Source organism: Kryptolebias marmoratus, linkage group LG2 (genome assembly GCF_001649575.2).
Source record: "Kryptolebias marmoratus isolate JLee-2015 linkage group LG2, ASM164957v2, whole genome shotgun sequence".
Classification (NCBI taxonomy): Eukaryota; Metazoa; Chordata; class Actinopteri; order Cyprinodontiformes; family Rivulidae; genus Kryptolebias; species Kryptolebias marmoratus.
Genome location: NC_051431.1, coordinates 1,033,471 through 1,057,485, shown reverse-complemented (window position 1 = coordinate 1,057,485; position 24,015 = coordinate 1,033,471). Strand labels below are relative to the sequence as shown.

Sequence of the window (24,015 nt, the reverse complement as noted above, 5' to 3'; positions counted from 1 at the left end):
GATCACTCTTTTATTCGTCACAGTCCCGCTTATCCTGCTGGCCTGGACCTTCAGGTGGGTGGAAATCATCAATTTACACTTGGAACTGAAAGTTTGGCTCTAAAAGCTGGACGTTACATTTCTGAGGACCTAAAAGTTGTCCAGAAAAAACAAAAAACAAAAACCCGAACAATCAACCGTCTCTGTTATGTTTGTAAGCAGGTCGGAAAAAGTTTTATATTCTTTAGAATTACTTCACAGAAGTTTCCCACAATTTCCGTTTGATTATTGCAGAAATATTAATTTAAAAAAATTACTGTTTAGGTGTTTCAGGTGGTGTTTGTTTCTCTGATTTAATTGTCAGAGAAACAACCTCGACCCAAAACAAAAGAATAAAAATATTTTAACCAACCAATCATGAGCGGCTCCTGCGCATAAAGTTTGGTGGGAGAACATGGATTTCCTGGTTATTGAATGTTACAATTATTACATTTTCTGTGTAAACATCAGGCTATATGTTGCTTCTTATTTATTTTCTGAAGTTTTTGTCCTTTTTCCCTCGCGGGGGTGAAGTTCATGTCTTGGTCTGATAATTAATTCAGACAAACAGAAACCTCCACCGGAAACGGGAGGATTTTAATTTGAGGTGTAACGTTTGTCGTAGCAGAATGTGTGCACAGGGAGGAAGATTTTAACTGCCCTGCGGACAGGAGACAAGTTAAATCTGCTCACCTGTACCTGCAGAGAACTGCAAACAGCTCAAACACTGAGAGAAAGAAAAAAAAAAAGAATTTCATTTTAAATGGTCGAAATAATTGAGAAACACAGAACAAAACAACAAGCTAAGTAATTAAGTAATGCGCATTGTTTATTAGGAGGAACTACTTTACGGGGCGGATGTTTTTTATTTTTATATTTCGGTGGGGCTGCGCCTCACCTGCCAGTAGGAGGGATATAATTCCCCACTTCTTAAAGTGACAGGTTTATATATACGCAGCAAATGTCTAGACATTTTATATGTTATCATATAAAAAATAAACTCAGGTTAACATTTCCCTCTTATATACACTGCCTGGCCAAAAAAAAAAGAAGAAAAGTCGCCAGCCGGATTTAAGCAATTAGGTACGAACCACCTGTTGGAATATTACTGCATGAGCAAATATGCCTGAGGTGGCAACAAGTTATTTAACCCCAACTGCTGCAATGAGCTGCTTCTCATTTCCTAAACAACCATGTTGAAAGACACAATCTGTGGTCGTGGAAAAGATGTCAGTCTGTTTGAATATTAGTGTCTGACCTTTTTCTGGTGACTTTTCTTTTGTTACCCTGAGTTTATTTTTTATATGATAACATATAAAATGTCTAGACATTTGCTGCTTAGGCACAATGATAAGGTTGATGTTGCAGAACATCAACCAACACCGAAGTTTCTGAAAACAATACAGGAAGTCTTATTTCATGAAAACAACAGAAGAAGTAAACAGAGGGACAACAATTTATACATTGTGTGTAGTGTTTTACTAGGCGTGAGCATTTAATTTGAGAAGGCACAACATAATGATGGTGACCGAGCAAATGGAAGGTATCGAGTAAAAAGAGACAGGATGCATTACACAGGTGAAATAGTTTCTTTACAAAAGGTAAAGGGAAGAACTTGTATCTATTGTCTAATAAAGATGGTTACTGTATTGAAACATATTTTTATCCTTTCCTGATTATATTTCATTTATCTTTTATACTTTTATGTTTCATTTTTAATTTGCAGCATTGTTGGTGCTTCTTGTATGATTAAGTTGTTGTGTTTCTGAAGAGAAACGGGGCTGAGGAGTTAATCACCACGGCTTCTCAGAGTAGTAAACTTCTGTTTTGTTTATCCTAGAAAGATATATTAGTTACACGCCTACCTCAACCAACAAGCAAAGCACCATGGATCCTACAATCCAGAGTAACAGGGATTATTGGCAGAGGGCTGGTCATGCTGTGAGGATCAGGAGGCGTTGACCAGGACCTGAAGAAATCTGTGAACTCTGCCCAGGAGTCGGGGCCACAACCGTCCGACTGGTGATGCAGCTGGTCAGATCTGTGGTCCAGCGCTGCAGTTTGTACTCTCCATGTGTGTGGAATAGATTCTTCTAAGGAGCTTGATTCTTACAATCTGAACACGTCTTTCAATATAAAAAAAATGGAAATCTGTATGTGAGGGTAAAGGAGGACCTCTCATGTCATGGAAAAACTACCGGGTATAAATGTGGACCTTGCAAGAGCTACTGTATATGTTAGAAACTGGCACCTCACACGTTTGATGGGCAGCTGTGGATCAGTGGTTAGAGCAGTTGAACCTCCAACAGGAGAGTCAGAGGTTTGATTCCACTGGCATCCAGTCACACGTCGAAGTGTCCCTGGGCAGGACACTGAACCCCTCACCGCCTCTGATGTGCCCCATCAGTGTATGAATGGAGTTTAATGCACTGATTAGACTTCATAGAGTGATTTATTATGTATATCAGCACTACAGAGTCAGTGAAAAAAACAATACATTCAAATTATATTTACATTATATTTACATCCTGCTCTGTAATCCAGGACGGATCAGCAGCAGCTTTGCACACGGATGATTCATTTGCAAAGTGGACATGCAGGGGTGCAACTACCTACTTTCTGAGGGGTACTTTCACCTATTTACGTAAATAAATCTTATTCATGGACTTATTGGATTTGGCCCATCGGAATATTTCTGTGGGCCATTCTCCACCATGTACGGCCTCAATGAGTCCCCCACTTCCTGTGGTGAAGGCCATTCAGATGGATCTTCAGAGTAAGACCTTGCCCCAACCCTCTCTTCTGCACCTCTCCTCTCCCTCATCATCATCATCATCATCATCTGCACCTCTCTGTTCCACATTCTCCTTTGTGGTGATTGACTATTTTTCCCAAAATAACTAACTGAGTTATTCCTACCTGATATCATCTCTGCTCTCCTCTACAGCAGCTGATCACCGACCTCATGGCTGTCTCCTTCTTCTCTTGCCTGTGTTCTTCTCTGAGTCACATGGTCAAACAAGTATTACTTAATAACTTTAAATGAATTTCACATCTTGCTATTTCACTTTTTCCATATAAATAATATTTCAGAATTAATCACCTGGTATGAAGTGGCTGTTCCTACACCAACCTGTCTCCTTCCTGTCTGTCCTGATTCTTTCCCTCCGTCCTCACAGCTGAATGACAGGAACTTTGTGTTCAGGAGGTTTAAAAAATACAGCAGTCAAACCACATATAAAAACATGAAATCTTAATTTTAAATGATATCCTTGCTGGATATCAGTTACTGATCGGACACTTCATCTGATCAGACTTATCAGATTAATCACAGCAGCTCTGTAGAGTTATATCCCAGAGGAGACATTTAAACTCCCAACTTCTGTAATTTATCTGCTTTAGGATTCACCATCGAGTTGAACAAATGATTACTGTCTGAACAACAAAATAACACAAACAAGTTCATTTTTTTGTCCGTCTGTCTGCCTGTCTGTCTGTCTGTCTGTCTGTCCATCAGCAAGATTGCTTCCAAACAAATGAACAGAGTTTGAGTTCTTAAGGAAATGTTGGGGCCGTCACACAAAACAAGTGAATAAATGTGGATGGTGATCTGGAGCCTGCAGGTTTTTTACGACTCTGTGGGTTTGGCAGAAGTTTGCACTCTGAATGTTGAATATCAGATTATTAGTCCTGTGTTCGATGTTATTAGCTTGAAGGCCAACTATAGCCCCGGGTCTGCCAGTAGGCAAACACTGACCTAAACCAGGGCTTTTAAACTTTAGCTGGTTGATTAGCCCTTTGGTCATGAGGCTGTTGGTTAGTTAGCTGAAAGTCAAGCTTCCAGTTTTCCTCTCAGCTGAACTGTGTTAAAAACCTCCCTATGCTTCCAGGGTTGAATGCTCTTCCTCACCTCCTATGATGGACTCCAGCCAGAATCCATGAATTCTACCAAATAATTGTAGTTTTTATTTTTTTTTACAGGCAAGTTTGGACCATGCAGCTGCAGCCCCCCTTTGGTCAAATTCCCTCTGCAAACATTACAGGAAGTACAGGTAAATTGACACAACAGCCCTTTATTGCTTTGAATCATTCTGTTTCAGCAGCGCTGCTCAGAGCTCCATCCATCCGTCTTCTGCTGCTGATCTGCGGTCGGACCGTGGAGGGAAACCCAGACCTCCCCTTCAGCGAGTTTTGGGTCTGCTGTGCTGTTCCACCTAGTAGGCTGTGACTGGTTTTCCACCCAGGATGATTCCTTCTCAGACACCTGAACCTCCTCCTCTGACCTCTGACCTGTCCTTCAGTGTGGAGGAGCAGGGACTCGTCTCCGAGCTCCTCACCTTATCTCTAAGGCTGAGCCCGGCCAGTAGGGGTAGAACGAGGCACTTATTTCATGGGACGAGACAAAACAGAAACCCAGGCAAATATTTTAATTATATTTTTAGGAATAAAACTTTTGCCACAAACTCGACTAACTGGCATCTTTCCTGTCTGATTTCCCATAAGTCTTTTCAGACCTCATAAGGGTAACAATGAACCCAAATTAAAAACCTGATTATGGGCCAACCTTTTAAGAATATTTTATTGAAAATATTCTTAAAAGAACCGCTGATGCATCTTTATAGTAACAGAGCCCAAATGATCGACGTGTGAAAAGATAAGCTGGCTTCACGGCTCAATAATGTGATGATTTATGGTCTGTGCAGCCACCCGATGGCAGGATTAAACAACAAACAGATTTATTACCAAGGGAGGACCAATTATGGCGCACAGCAACTTTGTAGTAGTTAACCACAAAGAGAATTGGTAAAGTGAGTTAATTGGTCATGTTTTGAAAACGATGTGAGGGAGTCATTCGTCACACGTTTAGTGCGTTGTGCTCCACACCTCCTCTGGTTTATTTCTGAAAGCTCACACCTGTGCGAGATGTGGCTGACTCCATGTGTGACTTATGAACAGCCAGAGGCAGCATGAAAAAGGACTGGTTTGTGAAAGCGCCTCCAGATACTTGAACTGCTCTGCTTGAGGCGGAGACTTAGACCTTTTTCCAGCTGAGAACCAAAAAAGAGTGACTAATTTCTGAATTTCTGCTTCCCATTTATCTCACCTGGATTTGTTGTGTGAGTGTAGATGAATGAGTTTCTTAACTATTGATAAAAAAGGGAAATTCAGTTTGATTAATGTCTCATAATTCACTCTTGCAGTTCTTGAAGGTCAACCAGCGTCTCTTGTGAGGGTGAATGGCACACGGGCGCTGCTGATATCTGCATATTTGGAGCATCGTACAACCCAGAAACAGGTGGGTGAAATCACAGATTAACTTAAACCAAAAGTTCTACTTACAAGAAAATTAAAAAAACTGGTCTAGAATGACAAGTCTAAAACAATCAAAAAACCCCAACAAACTAGAATGAAACCAAACTTGTCTGGGAAATGCCAAAGTAAAACATGTCAGGGTGCATTTTGTTAATGTTACACATCTTTGACTGAAAGGGAGAGGTGGAGGTTTGCACTTGAAAGATAAGGGATGAAAGGCAGCTGTAGAAGGACAGAGTACCTGTGTGTGACTGAGAGGGAGGCAGGTGGAACTGTGAGGCTTCAAGGTCAGAGGTCACAAAGATGCAGGACTTCAACTGTCCAGGAGGACGGGGAGGGAGGCAAAGAGGTGAAGGAGAGAGTCCAGGCAGGACGGAGAAAAGTTTCAGGAGTGAGCAAAGGTCAAAGGAAAGGTTTACGGACAGTGGTGAGAGCAGCCATGTTGTCTGGTTTGGAGACAGAACAGGAAGTGTCAGAGCTGAAGATGTTGAGGTTCTCCTTAGGAGGGACGAGGATGGACAGGATGAGGAATGAGGTCCTTAGAGGTCCAGCACAGGTTGAAGGACTAGGAGATAAAGACTGAGATGGTTTGTACGTGCAGAGGAGGGACAGAAGGATGTTAGAGACAAAGAGGACACATATGGATGCAGTTAGAGAGGACATGGAGGACAGAGTTAGATGGAGGAGGAGGACTCACTGTGGAGACACCTGAAGAGGGAACACAAAGAAAAAGAAGACTAAAAGACACCTGCGCTGGCAAGCAAAGACATGTAGCTTCTTTAAACAATCCGTCATTGAGCCGACGGGATTATTGTTTATGGAACAACAACAAACAGGCCAGAATGACACAAATAAAAACAACTGGAACACCAGATGTGGAGTTTCATAGAATCAGATTTAATTTATTTCTGTAGAATCTGGGTGGAAAATGGCCAAAAAGGTGCTTTAATAAAAAACACATCACATCAAATGCATTGATCACAAACTACCATTATCGGTGCACGTGAGTGCACGTGACCAGGGGCAGACAGGCCGTGAATCTGACACCATCCCAGGCCACCACCCGATTAATGCAAAACACCAAGACCGAAATAAGTTAAGCTCACTTTGAATACCAACCGTCTGCACACATCATCAGCTGAATACCTACAATCTAAATGTTTCTGCTGTGGTGCAATAATCTGATCTCAAATCACATAAACTGAAATTAGGTTGCCTGCATAAACCCTTTTAAACTCACGAGGAACATGACAATTGTGTTGGTTTATTCTCTATGACATGAAACTATTTTCTTTAACATTAAACAAAGTTTTACTCACTTATTTAAAAAAAACTTGCAAAAAAATGAGACTGCTTTCTTCTTCACCTCTGTAAGGAAGAATCCAAAAGCCACCCATAATTTCCCGTCTATTCATTTTCACTAATCAACTATTTATAAGCTTGGGCTATGTTCATATAATGGAATTCTACCTGCTAAAATAAAGGTTAAATAAAATAATATAATACAAGGATTTCAGCATTAAACTGTTTGTTTTCTGATGCTATTTATTAACCATATTCTAAAACCTTCAGTATCTTTTGTAAAAGCTGTAAACAGTTTTGGCGCCTTTAGGTTCCTCACAGTGGATCTAACATCATTCAGCTGGTTGTGCTGATCCAGATGTTTCTGTCTCAGCTGCTCCCTGATGAACAAACATTAATGTACAGAAGTTTGCTGCATCAGCAGCCACAGCTTCCTTCCATTTTGTCCTGGTCCTGTCTGCTCCACCTTTTCTCTTTGGCTGTCTCTCTCACTGCATTTTACAAACCGAACGAGCGAGAACGAGTCCGGTTTGGGTCCTCTCTCTTCTTAATTTCCTTAATAGATTTATATTTTATAGTAAATTTAGCTCTGGTCTGGGGATTCAAACCTGTGACCTCCTGGTTGCAGGCTCACCTCTCCAGCTTCTGCACCAACAATCCCTTGCTTTGCATTTTAAAACATTTTGGATTTGGCACTTCCTGCATGACAGAGAAACTACAGGACACATTTGTTTTACATGCAAACAACTGACTCTGTCCCTCACTCAAAAAAACAAATTATTATAACCTTTTATTTTAAAAAAACTCACCACACATGCTGTACACACTGAGCATGTTTAAAAATAAAATAAATGGATTTAAAATCAGTTTCTAATTGCAATTCACATTATAAGGTACATTGCAGTTTGGTAATTATTTTAACCACAAAAAGTTTAAGGTTATTTTCTTTATCCTAAGTTTTCTTCTCCTGCCAGGTTCGTATCATAGCAATAATGCTGCGGAGCCAGAAAGTAGCCTTTGAGTGCCACCTACGCTGCCAGGAGAAGCTGCACATCTCGAAAGGCGTCATCAGCATCCACGAAGATCACTTTAACTTTCCCTACGGGACAACAGACATCATGTGTTCCCTCCCCTCAGGCTGCGAGACGCCAAGTCACGTCGCTGTCACCTCAACGAACACCAAACACGAAGGCAATGATGCTATACTATACATACATATTTATATCTTTTGTTTTTCATCTTCCCATCTGAGACTACAACCATCCTCCGAGTTATTTTACTCCCCAAGGATGAAGTTATTTGATCAAGCAGGATGTAAATGTTTGGATCTGATGATTAAATTGGGGGATTATTTCTGTTTATTTAAATTCCTAATGTGTGTCTTTGTGTGTTTTCTTAGATTTGGATAAAACTGATGAAGGGTTTCTGGAGGTTAAGAACCAAAAGGAAGTGACCGACTCCTTCCCTTACAACTTCACCGTCTGTTTCTCCACCATGTACAACTTCACCAACATCCTGCAGGTAACGTCACGTCACACTTTCTCTGAAAAAATCCACACAGATGCAAAAATAAGTTTTGTAAAGTAAACTGAACAAGAAATGGGACACATTTTCTAACAATATTGAATACTTACAGGTTATTTGGTAACTTTATTTCCTACAATGTCTCACAGAGACACAGAAATCAGGTGTTTTCACTTTGAGACATCTTATTGGAGACATTATTTTCCGTTTCGAGTGTAGAACCAAATGCCTGTATTGTGTTGCAGCTGGTGCAGAGTTTGGAGATGCTTCAGTTACTGGGAGTGAACAGAGTTGTCATATATAAAACTAACTGCAGTGTTGATACACAACGTGTGCTGGACTACTACACAAACAAAGGTTGAGTATAATGATCTATATTTCTGTTTATCTACATTAGCAGCCCATTCTCAGTCCAGTGCTAACCAAACAGGAACAAGAAGTATAAAAAGTCAAATATGTTTAATATGTAGTTAGTACAAGAGACATCAGTCTAATATAATGTGGAATTCTAATAAAGCCCTAATAAGTCAGGTTGTTATGGAGCTGTTCCACATTGAAAATCAAAAATGATATAAACAACAGGATCAGGAGTTCCAAAGGTTATTGAATATTAAAAGGAACTTAGTTTTTTCAGCTTTTAGGTTCATGAAGCTCGTGTTGGTGAATCAGGCTCGAAGCAGATTAAAGAACATTTATGAAAAAGACGGGATGGAATCATAATTCCAGCAGAAGAAAGGAACGTTTTATCAGTCTCAGAGTTTTACCGTGCCTTCTGAAAGTGTCCCTCTCTTGGTAAATTCTCTATTTTGTTGCCTTAAAACCTGGAATTAAATTGGATTTTTAATTTGATTAAAAAAATAATTCTAAAAAAGTAATGAAGTTAAATGAGGTGAAATAAACTTGAATTAAAATTGAACAGTGATGGGTGTATACTCAACCCTTTCGCCTCCTCTCACATCAGTTCCAGCATCGTGTCTCTTCAGGTCCGTCTCTATGATCTTCTGACCTCAGGAGTTTCTGTCCACTCTTCATGACCAAACATCTGTAGCTCCTTCAGGTTGGATGGGTGCTGCTTGTGTCCAACAGTCTTTAAATCCAACCTGAGATTCTCAGGTGGATCGAGGATCAACAGGACCGTTCCGGGGCCTTTAACCGGTTCTCCTTAAAACCAGCTTTGTGTTCCTCAGCAGAGGGTTCAGGATCATTGTCCAGCTGGACCTCCGTCTCTGTCTCAGGTCTCTGCAAGACTCCAACAGGTTACCCTCAAGAATTTCTCTGGATTTTGTTCCGTCCATCTTTTCTTGAAATCTGACCAGTTTCCCAGTCCCTGCTGATTAAAGCATTCCCACAGCATGATGCTGCCACCACCATACTTTTGACCTGGTCCGTGACGGCCTGAAAGTTTAAGCACCACTTTTTATTTAGTTTTAAATTTTTTGAAAGTAGTTTTTCCCCCATTTAACTTTATTACTTTGAAGTATTTTTGAAGAATTATTACTTTTAATCAAAACAAAAAAACCAGTTCACCTCCAGGTGTCATCCTAGGCTTTATCTGATCTGTAATTTTTAACTTAATTCTCTTTTATTGCATTATGTCGTGTCCACTTCCGTCTGGAGTCTCCTCACTTTTATAAAGCCTTTCGTGTAATTATAAGTCCTAACATCAACCTGCAGAGCAGCAAACAGGTGGAAGCTAGACTTGGGCTGCAGCTGGGTTCCTTAATACGAATGTCTCTGTTTTAAATAAATAAATCTGAATCTGAAACTCTGAAGCAGGCAACAAAACAGTAAGATTACCAACAGGGCAGTGATTACAGTCATTTAATTGGGGTCTTTAGTTTTGAACTTCAGCTACATTTCAGGAAGTGAAAGGGTTTTAGTTCATGCCACAGAAACCGGTTTTAGCCGGTTTTTATTTCTTTTAATCAAATTAATGCAAATCAGTAAAACTAACTGTAATGAAGTTTGTAGAGGTATAAAATACTGAATATATATTTTAGCTGAATTGCAATAATTTGATTAAAAAATGTTAATTCAAATGAAAGAGTTTTTGAAGCTATAACAGAGACTACTTGATCTTTTTTCTCAGGTTTAGTCGAGGTGATTCCTTGGTCTCTTTCAAACTATCTGAATGTATCTCGAAGAGCTTTCCATCATCAGTTTCCTGCTGATCTCCACTACTTTGGTCAGATTTCTGCTCTGAATGACTTCCTGTACAGATACATGTACAAGTCCAGATACGTGGCTCTGCATGATCCTGATGAGCTCATACTGCCCCAGAAAGTCGACAGGTAGAGTTTTCTTCTCCTAATAAAGTGACTTTGTGCTGTTTTCGATGTCATGGATGACTGAAAACTACCTAATATGGTCAGTATTTATTGTTCGGCGCCAAAAGACAAAGGAAGACAGTAATGTTTTTGTTTATGTGTGTATATCTCATGAACCACGTCTGCAGAAAGCAATCATTTTATGTTCATCTCCAACTTTTGGAGTCAACATCATTCAAAATGGCTGCCACAGCCAACTGACCTTAAAAAACACATGAGTGACTAACTCAGTTAACTTTACAGCTACAGAACCAAAGTTTGGTGTGGTAATAACTGAGATGGAGCTTTGTTTATGGCTTTGGTATTAACTAGTAAACAACTGGATAGATTTTAATCAAAGTAATCATCTTCATCAGGGGTGTCCAATCCTGGTCCTGGAGAGCCGGTGTCCTGCAGGTTTTAGATGTTTCTCTGCTTTGACACACCTGATTTGAGTGACTGGGTGATTAACAGGCTTCTGCAGAGCTTGAAGACCTGCTGAGGAGCAGAGAAACATCTGCAGGATAGTGGTCCTCCAGGACCAGGATTGGACACCAATGATCTACAGTAATTCACCTTTAGAACCAATTCAGTTTAAGATGGCCACCACAGCTAATCGACATTAGCCAACACACAAAAAGCTATAACTACTGTAGGTCAGTTTTACAGATACAGAGCTAAAACTTGGTGTGGTAGCAGCTGAGAGTCATTCTTAATGACATTTTGTAATATCACGTGAGATTGTGCAGACATGTTTTCACGGTTTGACCTAAACATCTACAACAGAAAACGGTCTTAGTCTAAAACTCCGGCATGAATGGCAGCGGACGATGTGACGCTGGGCCTTTAATTTAAATAGAATTAGTTGTTTTTGTCATATTCTTACTACTAAACCTAAGACAGGCTGTGGCATGAACATCCTTTCATGGTGCAGTATAACTTCTGGTTTTATTTTATTCGCTGAGCTTTAAAAGTGTTCTACTTTTTTAAACTGTTCTCACTCCAGCTGGTTGGAATTGCTGCCACTGTTGGAGAAGAAACTCGGTGCTGACAAGTGCTACGTATTTCAGAACAACTGGTTCCCCAGTGAGTTCATGTTGCTTCCTCCGACGCCCCAGACTCTGCCCCCGCAGGACCAGTGGCAGAACATATCCGGGATGAACTTCCTGGCTCACCTGTACAGAGAACCCGTCTTGTCTCAAAACTATAAGACCATCGTCAACCCTCGAGCTGTGTTCAGTACAACCGTCCACGGAGTTCTGAGCTCAAAGAAAGGCTGCGCCAGCGTCGACAGGAATGTAGCACGGATGTACCACGTAAAGTAAGTTGATGCTTTTATTTTAAAACCACCCGTACACATCCTGTCTGAGAAACAGCAGCCTGAAGACTCACCTGTTGTGGTTCTACTTGTTGTCCCTGCAGATCTCGAGGACCCCCCCAACACAAACCAGAGCAGATGATTTACGACGGCAGAATACTGAGCTTCAGCGACCGTCTCATACCAGCTGTCAGCAATCAACTGAGACAGACTGGACTGCTACCTGCAGACAACACCATGTGAACTCTGTGGTTCTTGTCCTGAGGTCCAGCCTGGTCCTCAGAGGTGATCAGGTCTTTAGTTGTCCTGATGTCCAGACTGGTCCTCAGAGAGGATCAGGTCTTTATTTTTTCTGAGGTCCAGGCTGGTCCTCAGAGAGGATCAGGCCTTTAGTTTTCCTGAGGTCCAGCCTGGTCCTCAGAGGTGATCGGGTCTTTAGTTGTCCTGAGGTCCAGCCTGGTCCTCAGAGAGGATCAGGTCTTTATTTTTTCTGAGGTCCAGGCTGGTCCTCAGAGGGGATCAGGTCTTTATTTGTCCTGAGGTCCAGGCTGGTCCTCAGAGAGGATCAGGTCTTTATTTGTCCTGAGGTCCAGGCTGGTCCTCAGAGGGGATCAGGTCTTTATTTGTCCTGAGGTCCATCTTCTCTTTTTAATTGTTTTTTTTATGGTCTCATGTTTAGTATTTTTTTGCACTGTTTGTTTTTTGTGTAGTACTTTGGCCAGTGACAATTGTTTTTTAAACATACTTGATAAATCAATTTAATTTTATATAAACATGACCTTCTAACGTCTCATTAGAGCCATGTGACCTTTGAACTCAGGAGATAACCCTTTGCTGCTCTTAGCTGCTACCGTCCATGTTGCTTCCTTCAGATGTGACCTTTCCTTCAGAGGGCTCTTCAGCTCCTAAGGCTGTCTGATGCTTGTGGTGAAGCGTCAGCACAGACAGTATTTTAGGACATAATGAACCTTTGAGGGCTGAACACAGTTAACTGCAGCTGGAGACAAATATCCTTTATGAGTTAAACTCTGGAGCTGCACTAGAAACAGATCAGAGTTGTAAAGAAATGAAGCAGTGTCATGGTCACATGGTACAGATTTGCATGTAAACACAACGTGTTTACAGGCTGGTAATTATACAGTTTCTGTTAAATTCTTTGCCGGTGTGTATTTGATGAGTCAGCATTTACATTATCTGTTTTTATTTTCCCGTATATCCTTTGCAACCTGCACACTTTATGCTGTTTTAGTCAATCATATATCAAAATGTTCAGGAGCTGGGTGCAATGACTTTTTGTGTTTGTAACTCATATTTGTCATATTATTTAATTTTAGGTTTATGAAACCCCACCTTGGTGCCTCTCAACCTTCGCACCTTGTTTTTAATCCCTTGTGTTAAACTCGTTCCTCTTTATTTGAACAGATAACTGTTATAGCCACTGATAAACCTACTTTATCTGAATCTGGGCTGAAACCGTCTCTTTATTGTTCTCTTTCAAAGGAAATCCTGTTAGTCAGTCGACTTCTGTTCTTCATCTCTTTGAAATGATATCCAACACTGTACCACACAGTTTCACAGACTGATGAAGAGGCGTCTTTTAGTTTATCTTTAACGAATTAATGAGAGAAATTCATTCACCTTGAGTTTTCCTCCAATGGGCCTGAGTGTCGTGTTTTAATCATTGTCTGTTTCCTTTTCTTCCAGCCTTCATTTTGTTTTTGTTTTCTATCCTCGGTTAATACAGAACGGTAAAATGTAAATTTTCTTCTTTGTGATTTTGACACAGAGCCAGAGAATGTGCACCGAGTGTCAAACATATTTCCCTTTCATGTTTAAGATTTTTCCTTAACACTTGACGGGGGTGTTAATTACATGTTTTTTATGGGTGTGGTGGCTGCAGTACCTGGCATGCAGGTAAAGAAGGAAGAATCTGGACTAATTTGGGTAATTACCCGGTCAGGGCAGCTCCTGGGTCCCAGACTTGCTTACAGGCCGGAGACTGAAGCCAAGGAAATGTTTGTTGATTTGCTTCAGTGCTGTGGCTGTCCTTTAAATTACTCTTTTATTAATGGGGAAATAAGATTAAAGTAAAGAATTAGATAATCATGTCGAATAAAACTATTTAATTGTAGCTTTTCTCTGTGTGAGTCTCTCCACATTGAATTCCTCTCTGCTTTAAAACCTGGTCATTTCCTCAATTTACTCGCTGGTTCATCGTCCGTTTCCCTTACTGCCTGCTTCCGCTCACGTCTGTTCGGTCTCTGGATTGAGTTTGTTTTGTTTGTGCTACCTCGTCAGCGATTTGTTTTTGTTTTTTTGTTTATTTTAAAACAAATTATTTATTTTCTGCACACTGGGTTTGCCTCCTTCTGCACCACACCTGATAATCATCCTTATTATTCCACATGGGCGGTTCCTCCACCAGAGGCCTGGGAACTTGACGGTTCTACACAGTGTCTGAGCTGTTCCAAGGACTGCGCTCTCACACACACACACACACACCAGGCACAGTGTAAGCACCCAGATGTGCTTCACAGACTTCCCAGCTGTGAACCTTTGCAGAGTTTCATGCATTTGACCCACAGGGAGCAAAGAGGTGAGACAGAAATGTGAATCAGATCCACGATTCGCACCTTGAAGAGTGAGAGTAGACGCCACAGGAATCACAGTCGATGCTGCGACTCTCTGCTTTTTCTCCCACCTAATTGGCTCATAAAGCAGAACGGAGGTCAGGAGGTCACCCTGGTGAAAGGAGATGGAGCCTCACCTAATGCCCACTTTGTGTTGTCAAATTGGCATTCAAGACATGAGAGAGGAGGCAGAAGGAGCCTCCGTGTCGCTGCAGGAGAACGGTGCTGTTTGTGGGAGGTGGAGCCATTCTGGGGGCAAAGTTGCAGGATGCATAATGCAGGAGGCAGGTGATGAACTCTCACAGGAGGGCTGCTGAGCACAGATGAGACATTTCATGACCTGTTTAGGAGTGGGTGCATTATACAGCACAGAACTATGAATTTTGACTCATCTGAGCCTCTCTGCGTTTTTACAGCCGGAGTCACCAGAAAAATCAAACCGCTTCCCGCTGAGGGAATCCATGCCACTGAAATTCCCACATCTCCCGTTCCTCGTACTCGCCTCGGTTACAAGAAAACCGCAGCATCTCCTGCTCAGAAGTCTCACATCTAATTTAAAAAAAGCTCATCATCGTTCACGGTTCGGTCCACATTTCTGCTCATGCTTCACAGTTTTAGTCCAGGTTCACGGTATTTTACGATTTGAAAACGAGCTACGAAATACATATGGAGTCACTATTTTAGCAAGAAAAGTGCAGCTTAAAAAAATTCAAACCACAACAGAGAATTCATTTTCTTTTGGATTTTAAACTTTTAGAAAGTAATCATTGAACGTACGTTTAAAACTGATTAACTCTTTTCTTTTTTAAGATTTGACCAAAACAGCTACAACTCTACTATTACTCAGATAATCTTAGTCTAAAGTCAGTGGGTGATATGCATTCATTCAAGGAACTCTAGGACTTTTATTATATTTATTTTATGGTACTTTTGTGTTTTTTATGTCATAATGAAACTAAGGACTTAGATTTGCAGTTTGAGATATTTTATTTTGGACATTAGATTTTCATGTTTTGAAGCTCTTGTAATCTGAAAAGCATTAATGACATTTATACAGAATCTCAATGGTGGTAATACACAACTTTACACTGATTAATAGACATATCTTTATAAAAAACACTGGTAGACAACTCCCTCTTGAGGTCTCTGTTGTAAGGGTAAGCATGTAATATATAAAACTAATTTAATTAATTTATTATGCACTTGTTTGGGGCACCACCTGCAGGAAAAACAGTTATAATACTGGTAGTAATAAAAATAAAATCAAACTAATTTGTTCCCATGTTCTGGAGGGGGAATCGATTATTTAAGACGGCTGAAATATTTGGTTCCCCCTGGTAACTTTAGCAAATAAAAAGCAAATGTTTCCAAATCCACAGGACTTGTTGTCCACAATGAGAGGAATAAACAGAGTTAAAGACTTGTTGGTAAATTAAATCGTTCCCATGTAATGGAGGGGGAACCGATTTTTTCAGACCTGGGTTCCCCTTTGATGGTTCTAAAAGCATTTTTTTCTGCTCTGAAAAGAGAGGAACTATGTTCTCATATATCACAGAATGAAAAAGGAATATTTTAAAGTATTTAATACATAAGCTAGAGATGATTATTTTAGACAACTACCAAAAACTAGCAACTAGAAATATCCTTCATCCAGTAATGGGTCATATTTTACATTAGAACTGGATTTAAGGAGAAATCGCTGCAGTGCTCCTGACACCGGGGAAACATGTTCCTTCAGACAGTCCCAGATGGTGCACTAAAAAACTTTCCCTTTTTTATTTTTGATATTCTCGTTTTCTAACAAAAACACCACCAGATTTTTCATTTTTCTCGTTTTTTTTTAAACGGAATAACCAAAGAACGAACCATACACGAACTCTGGAGCCACAAAAACTCAGACAGACGCAGTCTTCCAGCTTTACAGTCTTTGCATGTCTGAGTTTGACCTGGAAACCAAAGCAGAGACCTCAGACAGTTTGGATCTACTTCGTGTTGCCTTCAGGTACAAGTCCAATCTTCCTGAGTGCAGTATTAACAGCCGGTGTGAGGTTTGTGCTGTAGCTCAGGAGTCGGCCATCATAAATCAGCTCGTCCGGTGTCAGTTTTTGTACCTGAGATCTGCAAAGATAAAAAACAAAAACACAAGTGTTAGTGTCTCCTCAGCCTGCTGCTGGTGGCTGTCAGACTGGCTCAGTGCAGGTACACAGGTGGATTATCTTACCTGGTGTGGTACATCCGTGCTATGTTCCCGTTGATCCAGACACAGCCTCGTTGGGAGCTCAGCACCCCGTGGACAGTTAAACTGAACACAGCTCGCGGGTTGACGATGGTCTTAAATCTGGTCCATTTGAATTTGGCTGTTGTGGGTTCTTTGTACAGGTGAGCCAGGATATTCACCCCTGACACGTTCTCCCACTGGGCCTGCAGGGGCAGAGGCTGAGGTTTTGGAGGGGGCAGCACAACATCCTTGGGGAACACGTTATTCTCGAACATGTAACACTTGTCAGCACCGAATTTCTTCTCCAGCAGAGGCAACAACTTCAGCCAGCTGTGGAGAGAATAGGGTTGTATCATGGTAAATGGTAAAAAGTGCCTTTTTAACCTCTCCAGGTTCTGCAAAGTGCTTTACAAAGTTTCTCTTTCCCATCTGTGGGGATCGAACCACCAACTCTTTAACTGGAACATGACCACCTGGCCTCTGGGTCAAGCAGCTCCACATTATTATGATTGTTTGACTATAGATATTTGTTTTTCTGCTTTTATTTTTCCCCAAGTTTTTTGGCATCGAGCTACTTATGTTTTTTATAAGTTTTATTTTAAACTTTATTTACAAAAATATTTCCAACAAAAATACACTGATATCTTCAAATCCTTTATTGTTCTCTTGGAAATCTATTGCTTCTGCTAATTCTGCTACTTTTATTCTAAAGCTGCTAATTCTACATTTTATTGTTTTCAGCTTTTAGCTTGCTTTTTTCTCCTTTGAGCTTCTTTCAGCTTCTTCAGAGAATGTCTGCAGTCATTTAGCACTCCTTTTTGCCGAAAATGCAGTTTCTCTGCTTGTACTCAAGTTGAACTGAACTGACTGTGGTTTCGAGTCCAGATCTGTTTGCAGAGTGGAAAACGCAAAGCAAACAGTTAAACGCCACACAAACACGTGGATGATGCAAACTCCAACACACACAACCACAAAGAATGAATGCAAAGAAAAAGTGCAGCAAAAGAAAAATGCTGCAATCACAGAAAATAGACTGAAGGACCATCAGCAAATTACCAAACCAATGACACTTGAAAAATAAAAATTAAATAACTTCCATGTCTTGTGAACTTCTGACCAAGAAAGAACAAAAAAAATAAAATAAAATGCTTTAAAATCAGATGCAACTAGGTAAGTCTTATTTGTCCAGTTTAATGAAATGATTCAACATTAACTTCTGGTCATGCATTCACATGACAAAGAGGTTATTAATATTTATTTTTCATGTGTCATTGGTTCGGTAATTTGCTGATGGTCCTAGGAGGCAGGAGACACGAAGGTTTTGTTCTTTTTTTTGTAATTTTATTAAGAAGACACTGAGGTGAGCTGACCCACATCTCACCTCCAGAACCGGGTCAGCAGGAAGACGCCGCTGAGTCCGACCTCCAGTTTGCATCATTCACGTGTTTGTGGCACGTTTAGCTGTTTGCTGTAGATTTGCGTCTGTCAGCCACCATAGTTTTGTACTGAATTTGGATTGCAAATAATTAAATATGATATTTGTTGTGGATCGGTGCCATATAAACAAATTTTAAGAGCAGAACATTTTTAATCTGTTGGAGCAACACAGCATCAAATGATGGCACCATTTATAATCTATTAAATTTCCTTTAAGCTCATACTGATTGCATTACATATTACATATTTGAGATTAATTCTTCAAAAAAGTTTACAGATTTTCTTTAACTGTTGGAAATAATCACTTTTAAGTCATGTGCGAGACTTAAAACAGCACAGCAAATTTCCTTTGTAAAGAAAACTACCTGTCGACTGATTGTGGCAGTATGAGCTCATCAGGGTCGTGCAGAGCCACGTATCTGGACTTGTACATGTATCTGTACAGGAAGTCATTCAGAGCAGAAATCTGACCAAAGTAGTGGAGGTCAGCAGGCTCTTTAGAAGATATAAAACCTCGAGATACATTCAGATAGTTTGACAGAGACCAAGGAATCACCTCAACTAAACCTGAGGAGACAGAAAAAAGAACATGTGGTTTAAGATTATTTTATACAGCGACCAGAAATGTCCTGATTAATTTATATAATCCAGTTAAAGCAGCCCAGTAAATGAGAATGTACAATGGGCTGCTTAAGACAAGAGAGCCATATAAATCATTACACTCAACCTGTGGTTGTGTAGTAGTCCAGCACACGTTGTGTATCAGCGCTGCAGTTTGTCTTGTAAACAACAACTCTGTTCACTCCCAGTAACTGAAGCATCTCCAAACTCTGCACCAGCTGCAACACAACACAGCTCTTTACAGTCTTCACTTTAAGAAAGTAGTGAAACCGTAAAGATTTAAACGCATAATTCAGTTTTTTAAGTGCCGCCTTTAACTGCCTGTGATGAAGTTCAACATATATGAGGAGAATAAATGAGCCTGGTTATACAGAGGAAGAACTGTTGGTTTGAAAGATGGAACAACTCCTGTGAAAGCTCTCCTGATCCAGAACTCAAACCAAAACGAGACTGGAGTTCCTATTTTATTTCTTGGAGAGGTTTTAACATCTCATCCAAAAGGTTTCCTTGGTTATATACCGTTGTTGTTGGGACAGTCACATGATTCATCCTGTGAAATATTTGGGTTTTGTGACCTAACAAGACCAGTATATGGAGTGCTATGGTTACATGTTTTACGGCTTAAATGATTGCTAAACCACCTGGTTAGGCCCTCTCCTTTGTTTAACATTTCTTTTCTTCTGTTTTACAAAGGTTTGAAATATTTAACCACTTTTTGACGCCTGAATCCCAAACGTCTGACAACCAATATTCGAGGTAAACTCCTACAGAGTACACACAGTTAACTTTACAACACAAACGCTGGTATGAGTTGAAGTTGCTTTAGATATTAGAAATGTGCTCTTGAATTGGCTCTGGTCCTTTACTCAATATAAATTTGACCATTTCTCCAAAATGAGATCTCCGACTTGTGTCTATTAAATAAAGATACCGCTCATAACTAAGGCACTTAACAGCACTTACAAAACTGAACTATTAGGAAAAATAAAGACATGTTGTGTTCACTTTACTCTAAAAAACCTTTGTTAGCTTGACATTTTGTTGTTTTGTTTGGCATTTCATAAAGATGTAACATCGTTTTACCTGCAGGACGTTAGTAAAATCAAACATGGTGGAGAAACAAACTGTGAAGTTATACAGAAAGGGGCCGGTCAGTTCCTTCTGATTTTTAACCTCCAGAAACTGATGGTCAGATGCAATGAATCCTAAAAGAACACACAAAATGTAAATTTTAAGAAGTCATATTTAATTATCTGAAATGACACAAATAATTAAACCCTGTAGTCATTCATCAAATAAACACATCATATCCAGCCACTGTTATAGAAATAAGTCATCTTCACTTGGATCACTTTGACTTGTGTGCTAAATTTCTGATAACATATAAAGCTTCACAACTGAACTGGGTGTGTATTTGTTTTTTTAAACTTGGCTAACAGGTACCCTATATGTTTTAAATCTCTGATCCAGGGTCAGGTTGCAGAGGCAGCAGGTCAGGGAGGAAAACCCAGACATCCCTCACTCTCCAGCCCATCCCATGGCATTCTGAGGTGTGTCCAGCTCAGAGAGGACAAATCATTTTCTGTAACAGGTTTTGGACCTTCCTGGGGGTGTCTTCTCTCTGAAAGACATGCTGAAACATCTCCAAGAAGAAGATAAATCCTAATGAGATGGCCGAACCACTTCCTCGGACTTGTTTTGATTTGGAACAGCTGTGAGCTCCCCTGAAATGATGACCCTTCTTTCACATACTGTAGAGATGAAGCCAGACACTTTATGAAAGATTATTTCAGCTGCTTGTGTCTGGGATCTCATTACTTTAGTTATGATCCAACAGGTGGCAACAGGTGAAGGCTGGATTGTGCATGACCCAGTGAATCAAAAGCTTCACCTTCCGTCTTTACTTTTTACACACAAACACTGCAGTGCTCTCATTACTGCAGAAAAGGGACTTATCTGGCTTGGCATCTCTCACTTTATCTCACCATCACTTGTGAACAAGTTCCCATGACAGTTAAACTTCTCGGCTTGAAGCAGAGACTTATCCCAAACCCAGAAGGGATATTCCATGGTATCCAGAAGATAAACATGGCCTCAGATTTGAAGGAGCCCTCACTCCAGCTGCTTGCATGTGCATGCTGAAAGTTGGAGGTTGCAAACAGAACCACACCATCTGTAAAAAGTCAAGATGCAACCTTACAGTTTCCAAACCGGACACCCTTCTCTCCAAGACTGCACCTTGAGCTCCTGATGATAAACCCCGCAAACAGGATCAGGGAACTCGAGTTTATGCTGAGACACAGTACTTACTTTGGTCTTTCAGGGAGATAAGCCATACAAGTGACCCTCCTCATACTCCTGCAGCAGCCCCACAAAAATCCCACAAGGGACGCAGTCATAAGCCTTTATCAGGTTCACAACACACATGTGGACAGGAGCCACTCTGCGAGGGTAAAGATTTGCTTCCACTGTTTCCTGACCTGAACATGTCCAGACTGAGAAGATCTTTAAAGAGGTTTTCTTTCATAAGGCGCTGAACGACAACATGTTGATGTGGATCTCAGACATTTAGAACGTGGGGAGCCTAAAATATTTTTTTAGAGGCAAGTTAATTTATTTTCTTCTTTCATTTTTTCGATTTTAAAGAGGTTTTGTTGCTCATTCAAGACGTTTTCTCAATTTAAACTAAAAAAGCACAGAGTTTCAAGCTTTACAACTAAGATAGTTGTATTTCAGCATCAGAAGATCATAAGACCAATAATGTTTGGATATGTTAGTATGAACTGAACTGTTGATCTAGTTCACTCATAGTCAAACGTTATGGAGTGATGCGGCCAGCACGACTAAATATCCGCGTTGTGAACATCGATACCTTCAGGTTTGGTAGTGGCTGAGGTCACAGCGACATGAGTTGGTGTCTCACAGCCTGGAGGGAGTGGACACATGATGGCAGCTGTCCCGTAAGGAAAGTTAAAGTGATGTTTGAGGGTGTTCTTCACACCGTTAGAAACGTGCAGCTGGTCTTGACAGCGTAGATGACAGTGGAAGGATACGTTCTCGCTGCGTAGTACTATCGCAATAACAGAAACCTTGCATGAGAAGAAAAAATGTTTCAAATTTATGTGGTTAGAATAACAGCCAAAACATCATTGTATATTATGAATGTATAAACAAATTGTATTAAATGCAGATATTTTTTATTTCCAAGACACAGACTTTAGATGCTGGACTACACAGATTTCTCTGAATAGGCTACCAGGCTAAATATTTCTTTGGTCTTAAAACCTGAATCACTTCCTACTTCCAGTAGTTCAAACTGCAAGGGGATTGAGGGGTGTGATGACCTTAACAAAGACCTAGACCTTTCCTAAAGAGAGGTTATCTGTGATTGGGGGTGGCGGTGGCACAGGAGGATTACTCTGTCCTGTAATCGGAGGGTTGCTGGTTCGAGCCCCCGCTCCAGCTGTCTCAGCCGTTGTGTCCTTGGGCAGCCTGTCTGTCAGCCCGCCCCAGGGCAGCTGTGGCTACAATGTAGCTTACTGCCATCAGTGAGTGAATGTGTGGATGAATGGGTGAATGACTGTAGTGTAAAGCACTTTGGGGTCCTTGGACTAGATAAAGCGCTGTATAAGTGCAAGCCATTTACCATTGTTGAATCATAGTTACTGGCCTGTAAAGAACACACAAGGAATTTGCCTCCAGCTGGTTGTGTCTCTCAAGTAGTACAGATTTGACATGCAGTATGAATCATTTCGACAGCTTGATGTTACATGACGTAAAACGTGAATAACTAGTTAGTTGTTTAAAAGGGTGATGGCTTGTGGGAAATACAGTATATTGTCATGACGGGCGGAGACAGTGCAGCAAAACTAAACGTAAGACAAAAAGGTGAGGCAAGGAATGAGAACGGGAATGGGAGACTAGAGACAATACAAAGACAGAACATGAAAACAATAAATGAAATCTCAAAGAAAAAACAAAACCCAAATCCTGACAAATATATTACATTTAAAATGTACAGCTGATACTTTCATAACAATACAAACCCAAACACTCAGTCAGAATATAAAATTTCACTGGTTTCAGTGTTTATTCTCCTTCTTTGTGCATGTGTTGTGTGATGTTCCAAATTCAGTGAGGAAACGACTGAAATCCGAGGTTTTGGCCAAATATCACAAACCTAAAGGTTAGAGTGGACTTTTTAAAAAACCTGTTTTTGCTTCCTTGGTCTTGCTCTGCCCTACGTATCTGATCTGTTAAAATATTACATAAACACAGGTTGTCTTTGGTCATCTGCTCCAGATCCTAAACAAAAACCTCCTTTTCAAAAATCCTTTTCACTTCAGACAGGCATCTGTGTCTTTGTCTGCTTTTAAATACCCATTTCTCCTGCTTGGCCTTTGACACCTTGCGAGCATTAGTTTAGCTGATTTTATGATGTTTTAATTATTGTTTATAGAGCTTTTTTTTAACGCCCTAACATGTAAAACTCTAGAACTGAAAAAGGGTGGACTTTATTATTTTTTGTTCAATGACTGCAAACAAAAAGTATCAAGAGAAGAATCCGGTCCAGCTGGTCCCTGGGCAGGGAGGCAGGGCTCTTCTTAAAACAAGAATAAAAAAAAGAATAAAAATGTATTCATAATAAATATTGTTCTTTTTTTATTACTTAGCTTGCTGTGCATTGTTTTTTTATATGTCAACTTAGTGTTTTAAAATGTTTTGTTTTTGGTAATTCATTCTCATAGTTTTTTTTAAACTTATTTGCAGTGTGTGGTTAGCGATTCAGGATTTAAAGCTAATGTTGCCCCACCAACAAAAGGATGGCTAGTTGTAATAAAGTACCATGACATGACATTTTACATGTCTGCAGGGCTGTTACAGGTATTTGCATGACAAAAAAAGAGTTTGTCAAACGATCTCACAAGACCAGACTGGCAACTTCCTGGACGGACTGTTAAGTAAAAAGGCATTAACAGAAGTTTCTTGCTTTTATCTTAGCTCTTCATTCTTTGTCTCTGGGTGTTTTCTGCTGGATCTCACCGTCTTTTCTGTACGATGCTCCAGATAAGCAGATATCAGCAGAGTTTTTGTACTACTGACCTTCAGCAGAGATGCAGATTGTCCTGGGAGAACTGCAAGATTAAACAAAATTACACAACTTTAAATGTACATGATTAAGAACTAGAGAAGTTGCATTTCCTGCAAAAATGCAGTGTGAATGCTTTTTTTGCTGAATGATTTTGCTGAAAGCGGCTGAAGATATGCTGAACAGCTGAAGTTTAATGAAGATGCAAAAAGTGGAACAGAAGCTGATTTGTAGAAGAG

The 24,015-nt window shown here is 40.3% G+C and overlaps 2 protein-coding genes across 3 annotated transcripts in view; one reads left to right on the top strand and one right to left on the bottom strand.

The window, feature by feature from the left end:
• Window positions 1–13,242, top strand: part of si:zfos-464b6.2 — a 25,922-nt gene extending 12,680 nt beyond the window's left edge. Inside the window, exons 2-9 of the mRNA XM_017431087.3 lie at window positions 4,000–4,070; window positions 5,220–5,314; window positions 7,608–7,824; window positions 8,033–8,154; window positions 8,403–8,514; window positions 10,247–10,448; window positions 11,470–11,784; window positions 11,886–13,242. Coding sequence (XP_017286576.1) covers window positions 4,000–4,070; window positions 5,220–5,314; window positions 7,608–7,824; window positions 8,033–8,154; window positions 8,403–8,514; window positions 10,247–10,448; window positions 11,470–11,784; window positions 11,886–12,024 — 1,273 coding nt within the window. The 3' untranslated portion in view covers window positions 12,025–13,242. The remainder of the gene's footprint in view (window positions 1–3,999; window positions 4,071–5,219; window positions 5,315–7,607; window positions 7,825–8,032; window positions 8,155–8,402; window positions 8,515–10,246; window positions 10,449–11,469; window positions 11,785–11,885) is intronic.
• A 2,137-nt stretch (window positions 13,243–15,379) lies between these two features.
• The window catches only part of LOC108244660, a 13,174-nt gene continuing 4,538 nt past the window's right edge, over window positions 15,380–24,015 (bottom strand). Inside the window, exons 3-9 of one of the 2 annotated variants that reach the window (XM_017431044.3) lie at window positions 23,731–23,822; window positions 21,560–21,776; window positions 19,771–19,892; window positions 18,794–18,905; window positions 18,432–18,633; window positions 16,633–16,959; window positions 15,380–16,529 (exon numbers count right to left, since the gene is read on the bottom strand). In XM_017431044.3, coding sequence (XP_017286533.1) covers window positions 16,394–16,529; window positions 16,633–16,959; window positions 18,432–18,633; window positions 18,794–18,905; window positions 19,771–19,892; window positions 21,560–21,776; window positions 23,731–23,822 — 1,208 coding nt within the window. In that variant the 3' untranslated portion in view covers window positions 15,380–16,393. The remainder of the gene's footprint in view (window positions 16,530–16,632; window positions 16,960–18,431; window positions 18,634–18,793; window positions 18,906–19,770; window positions 19,893–21,559; window positions 21,777–23,730; window positions 23,823–24,015) is intronic. The other variant, XM_037973859.1, reaches the window with a different exon arrangement.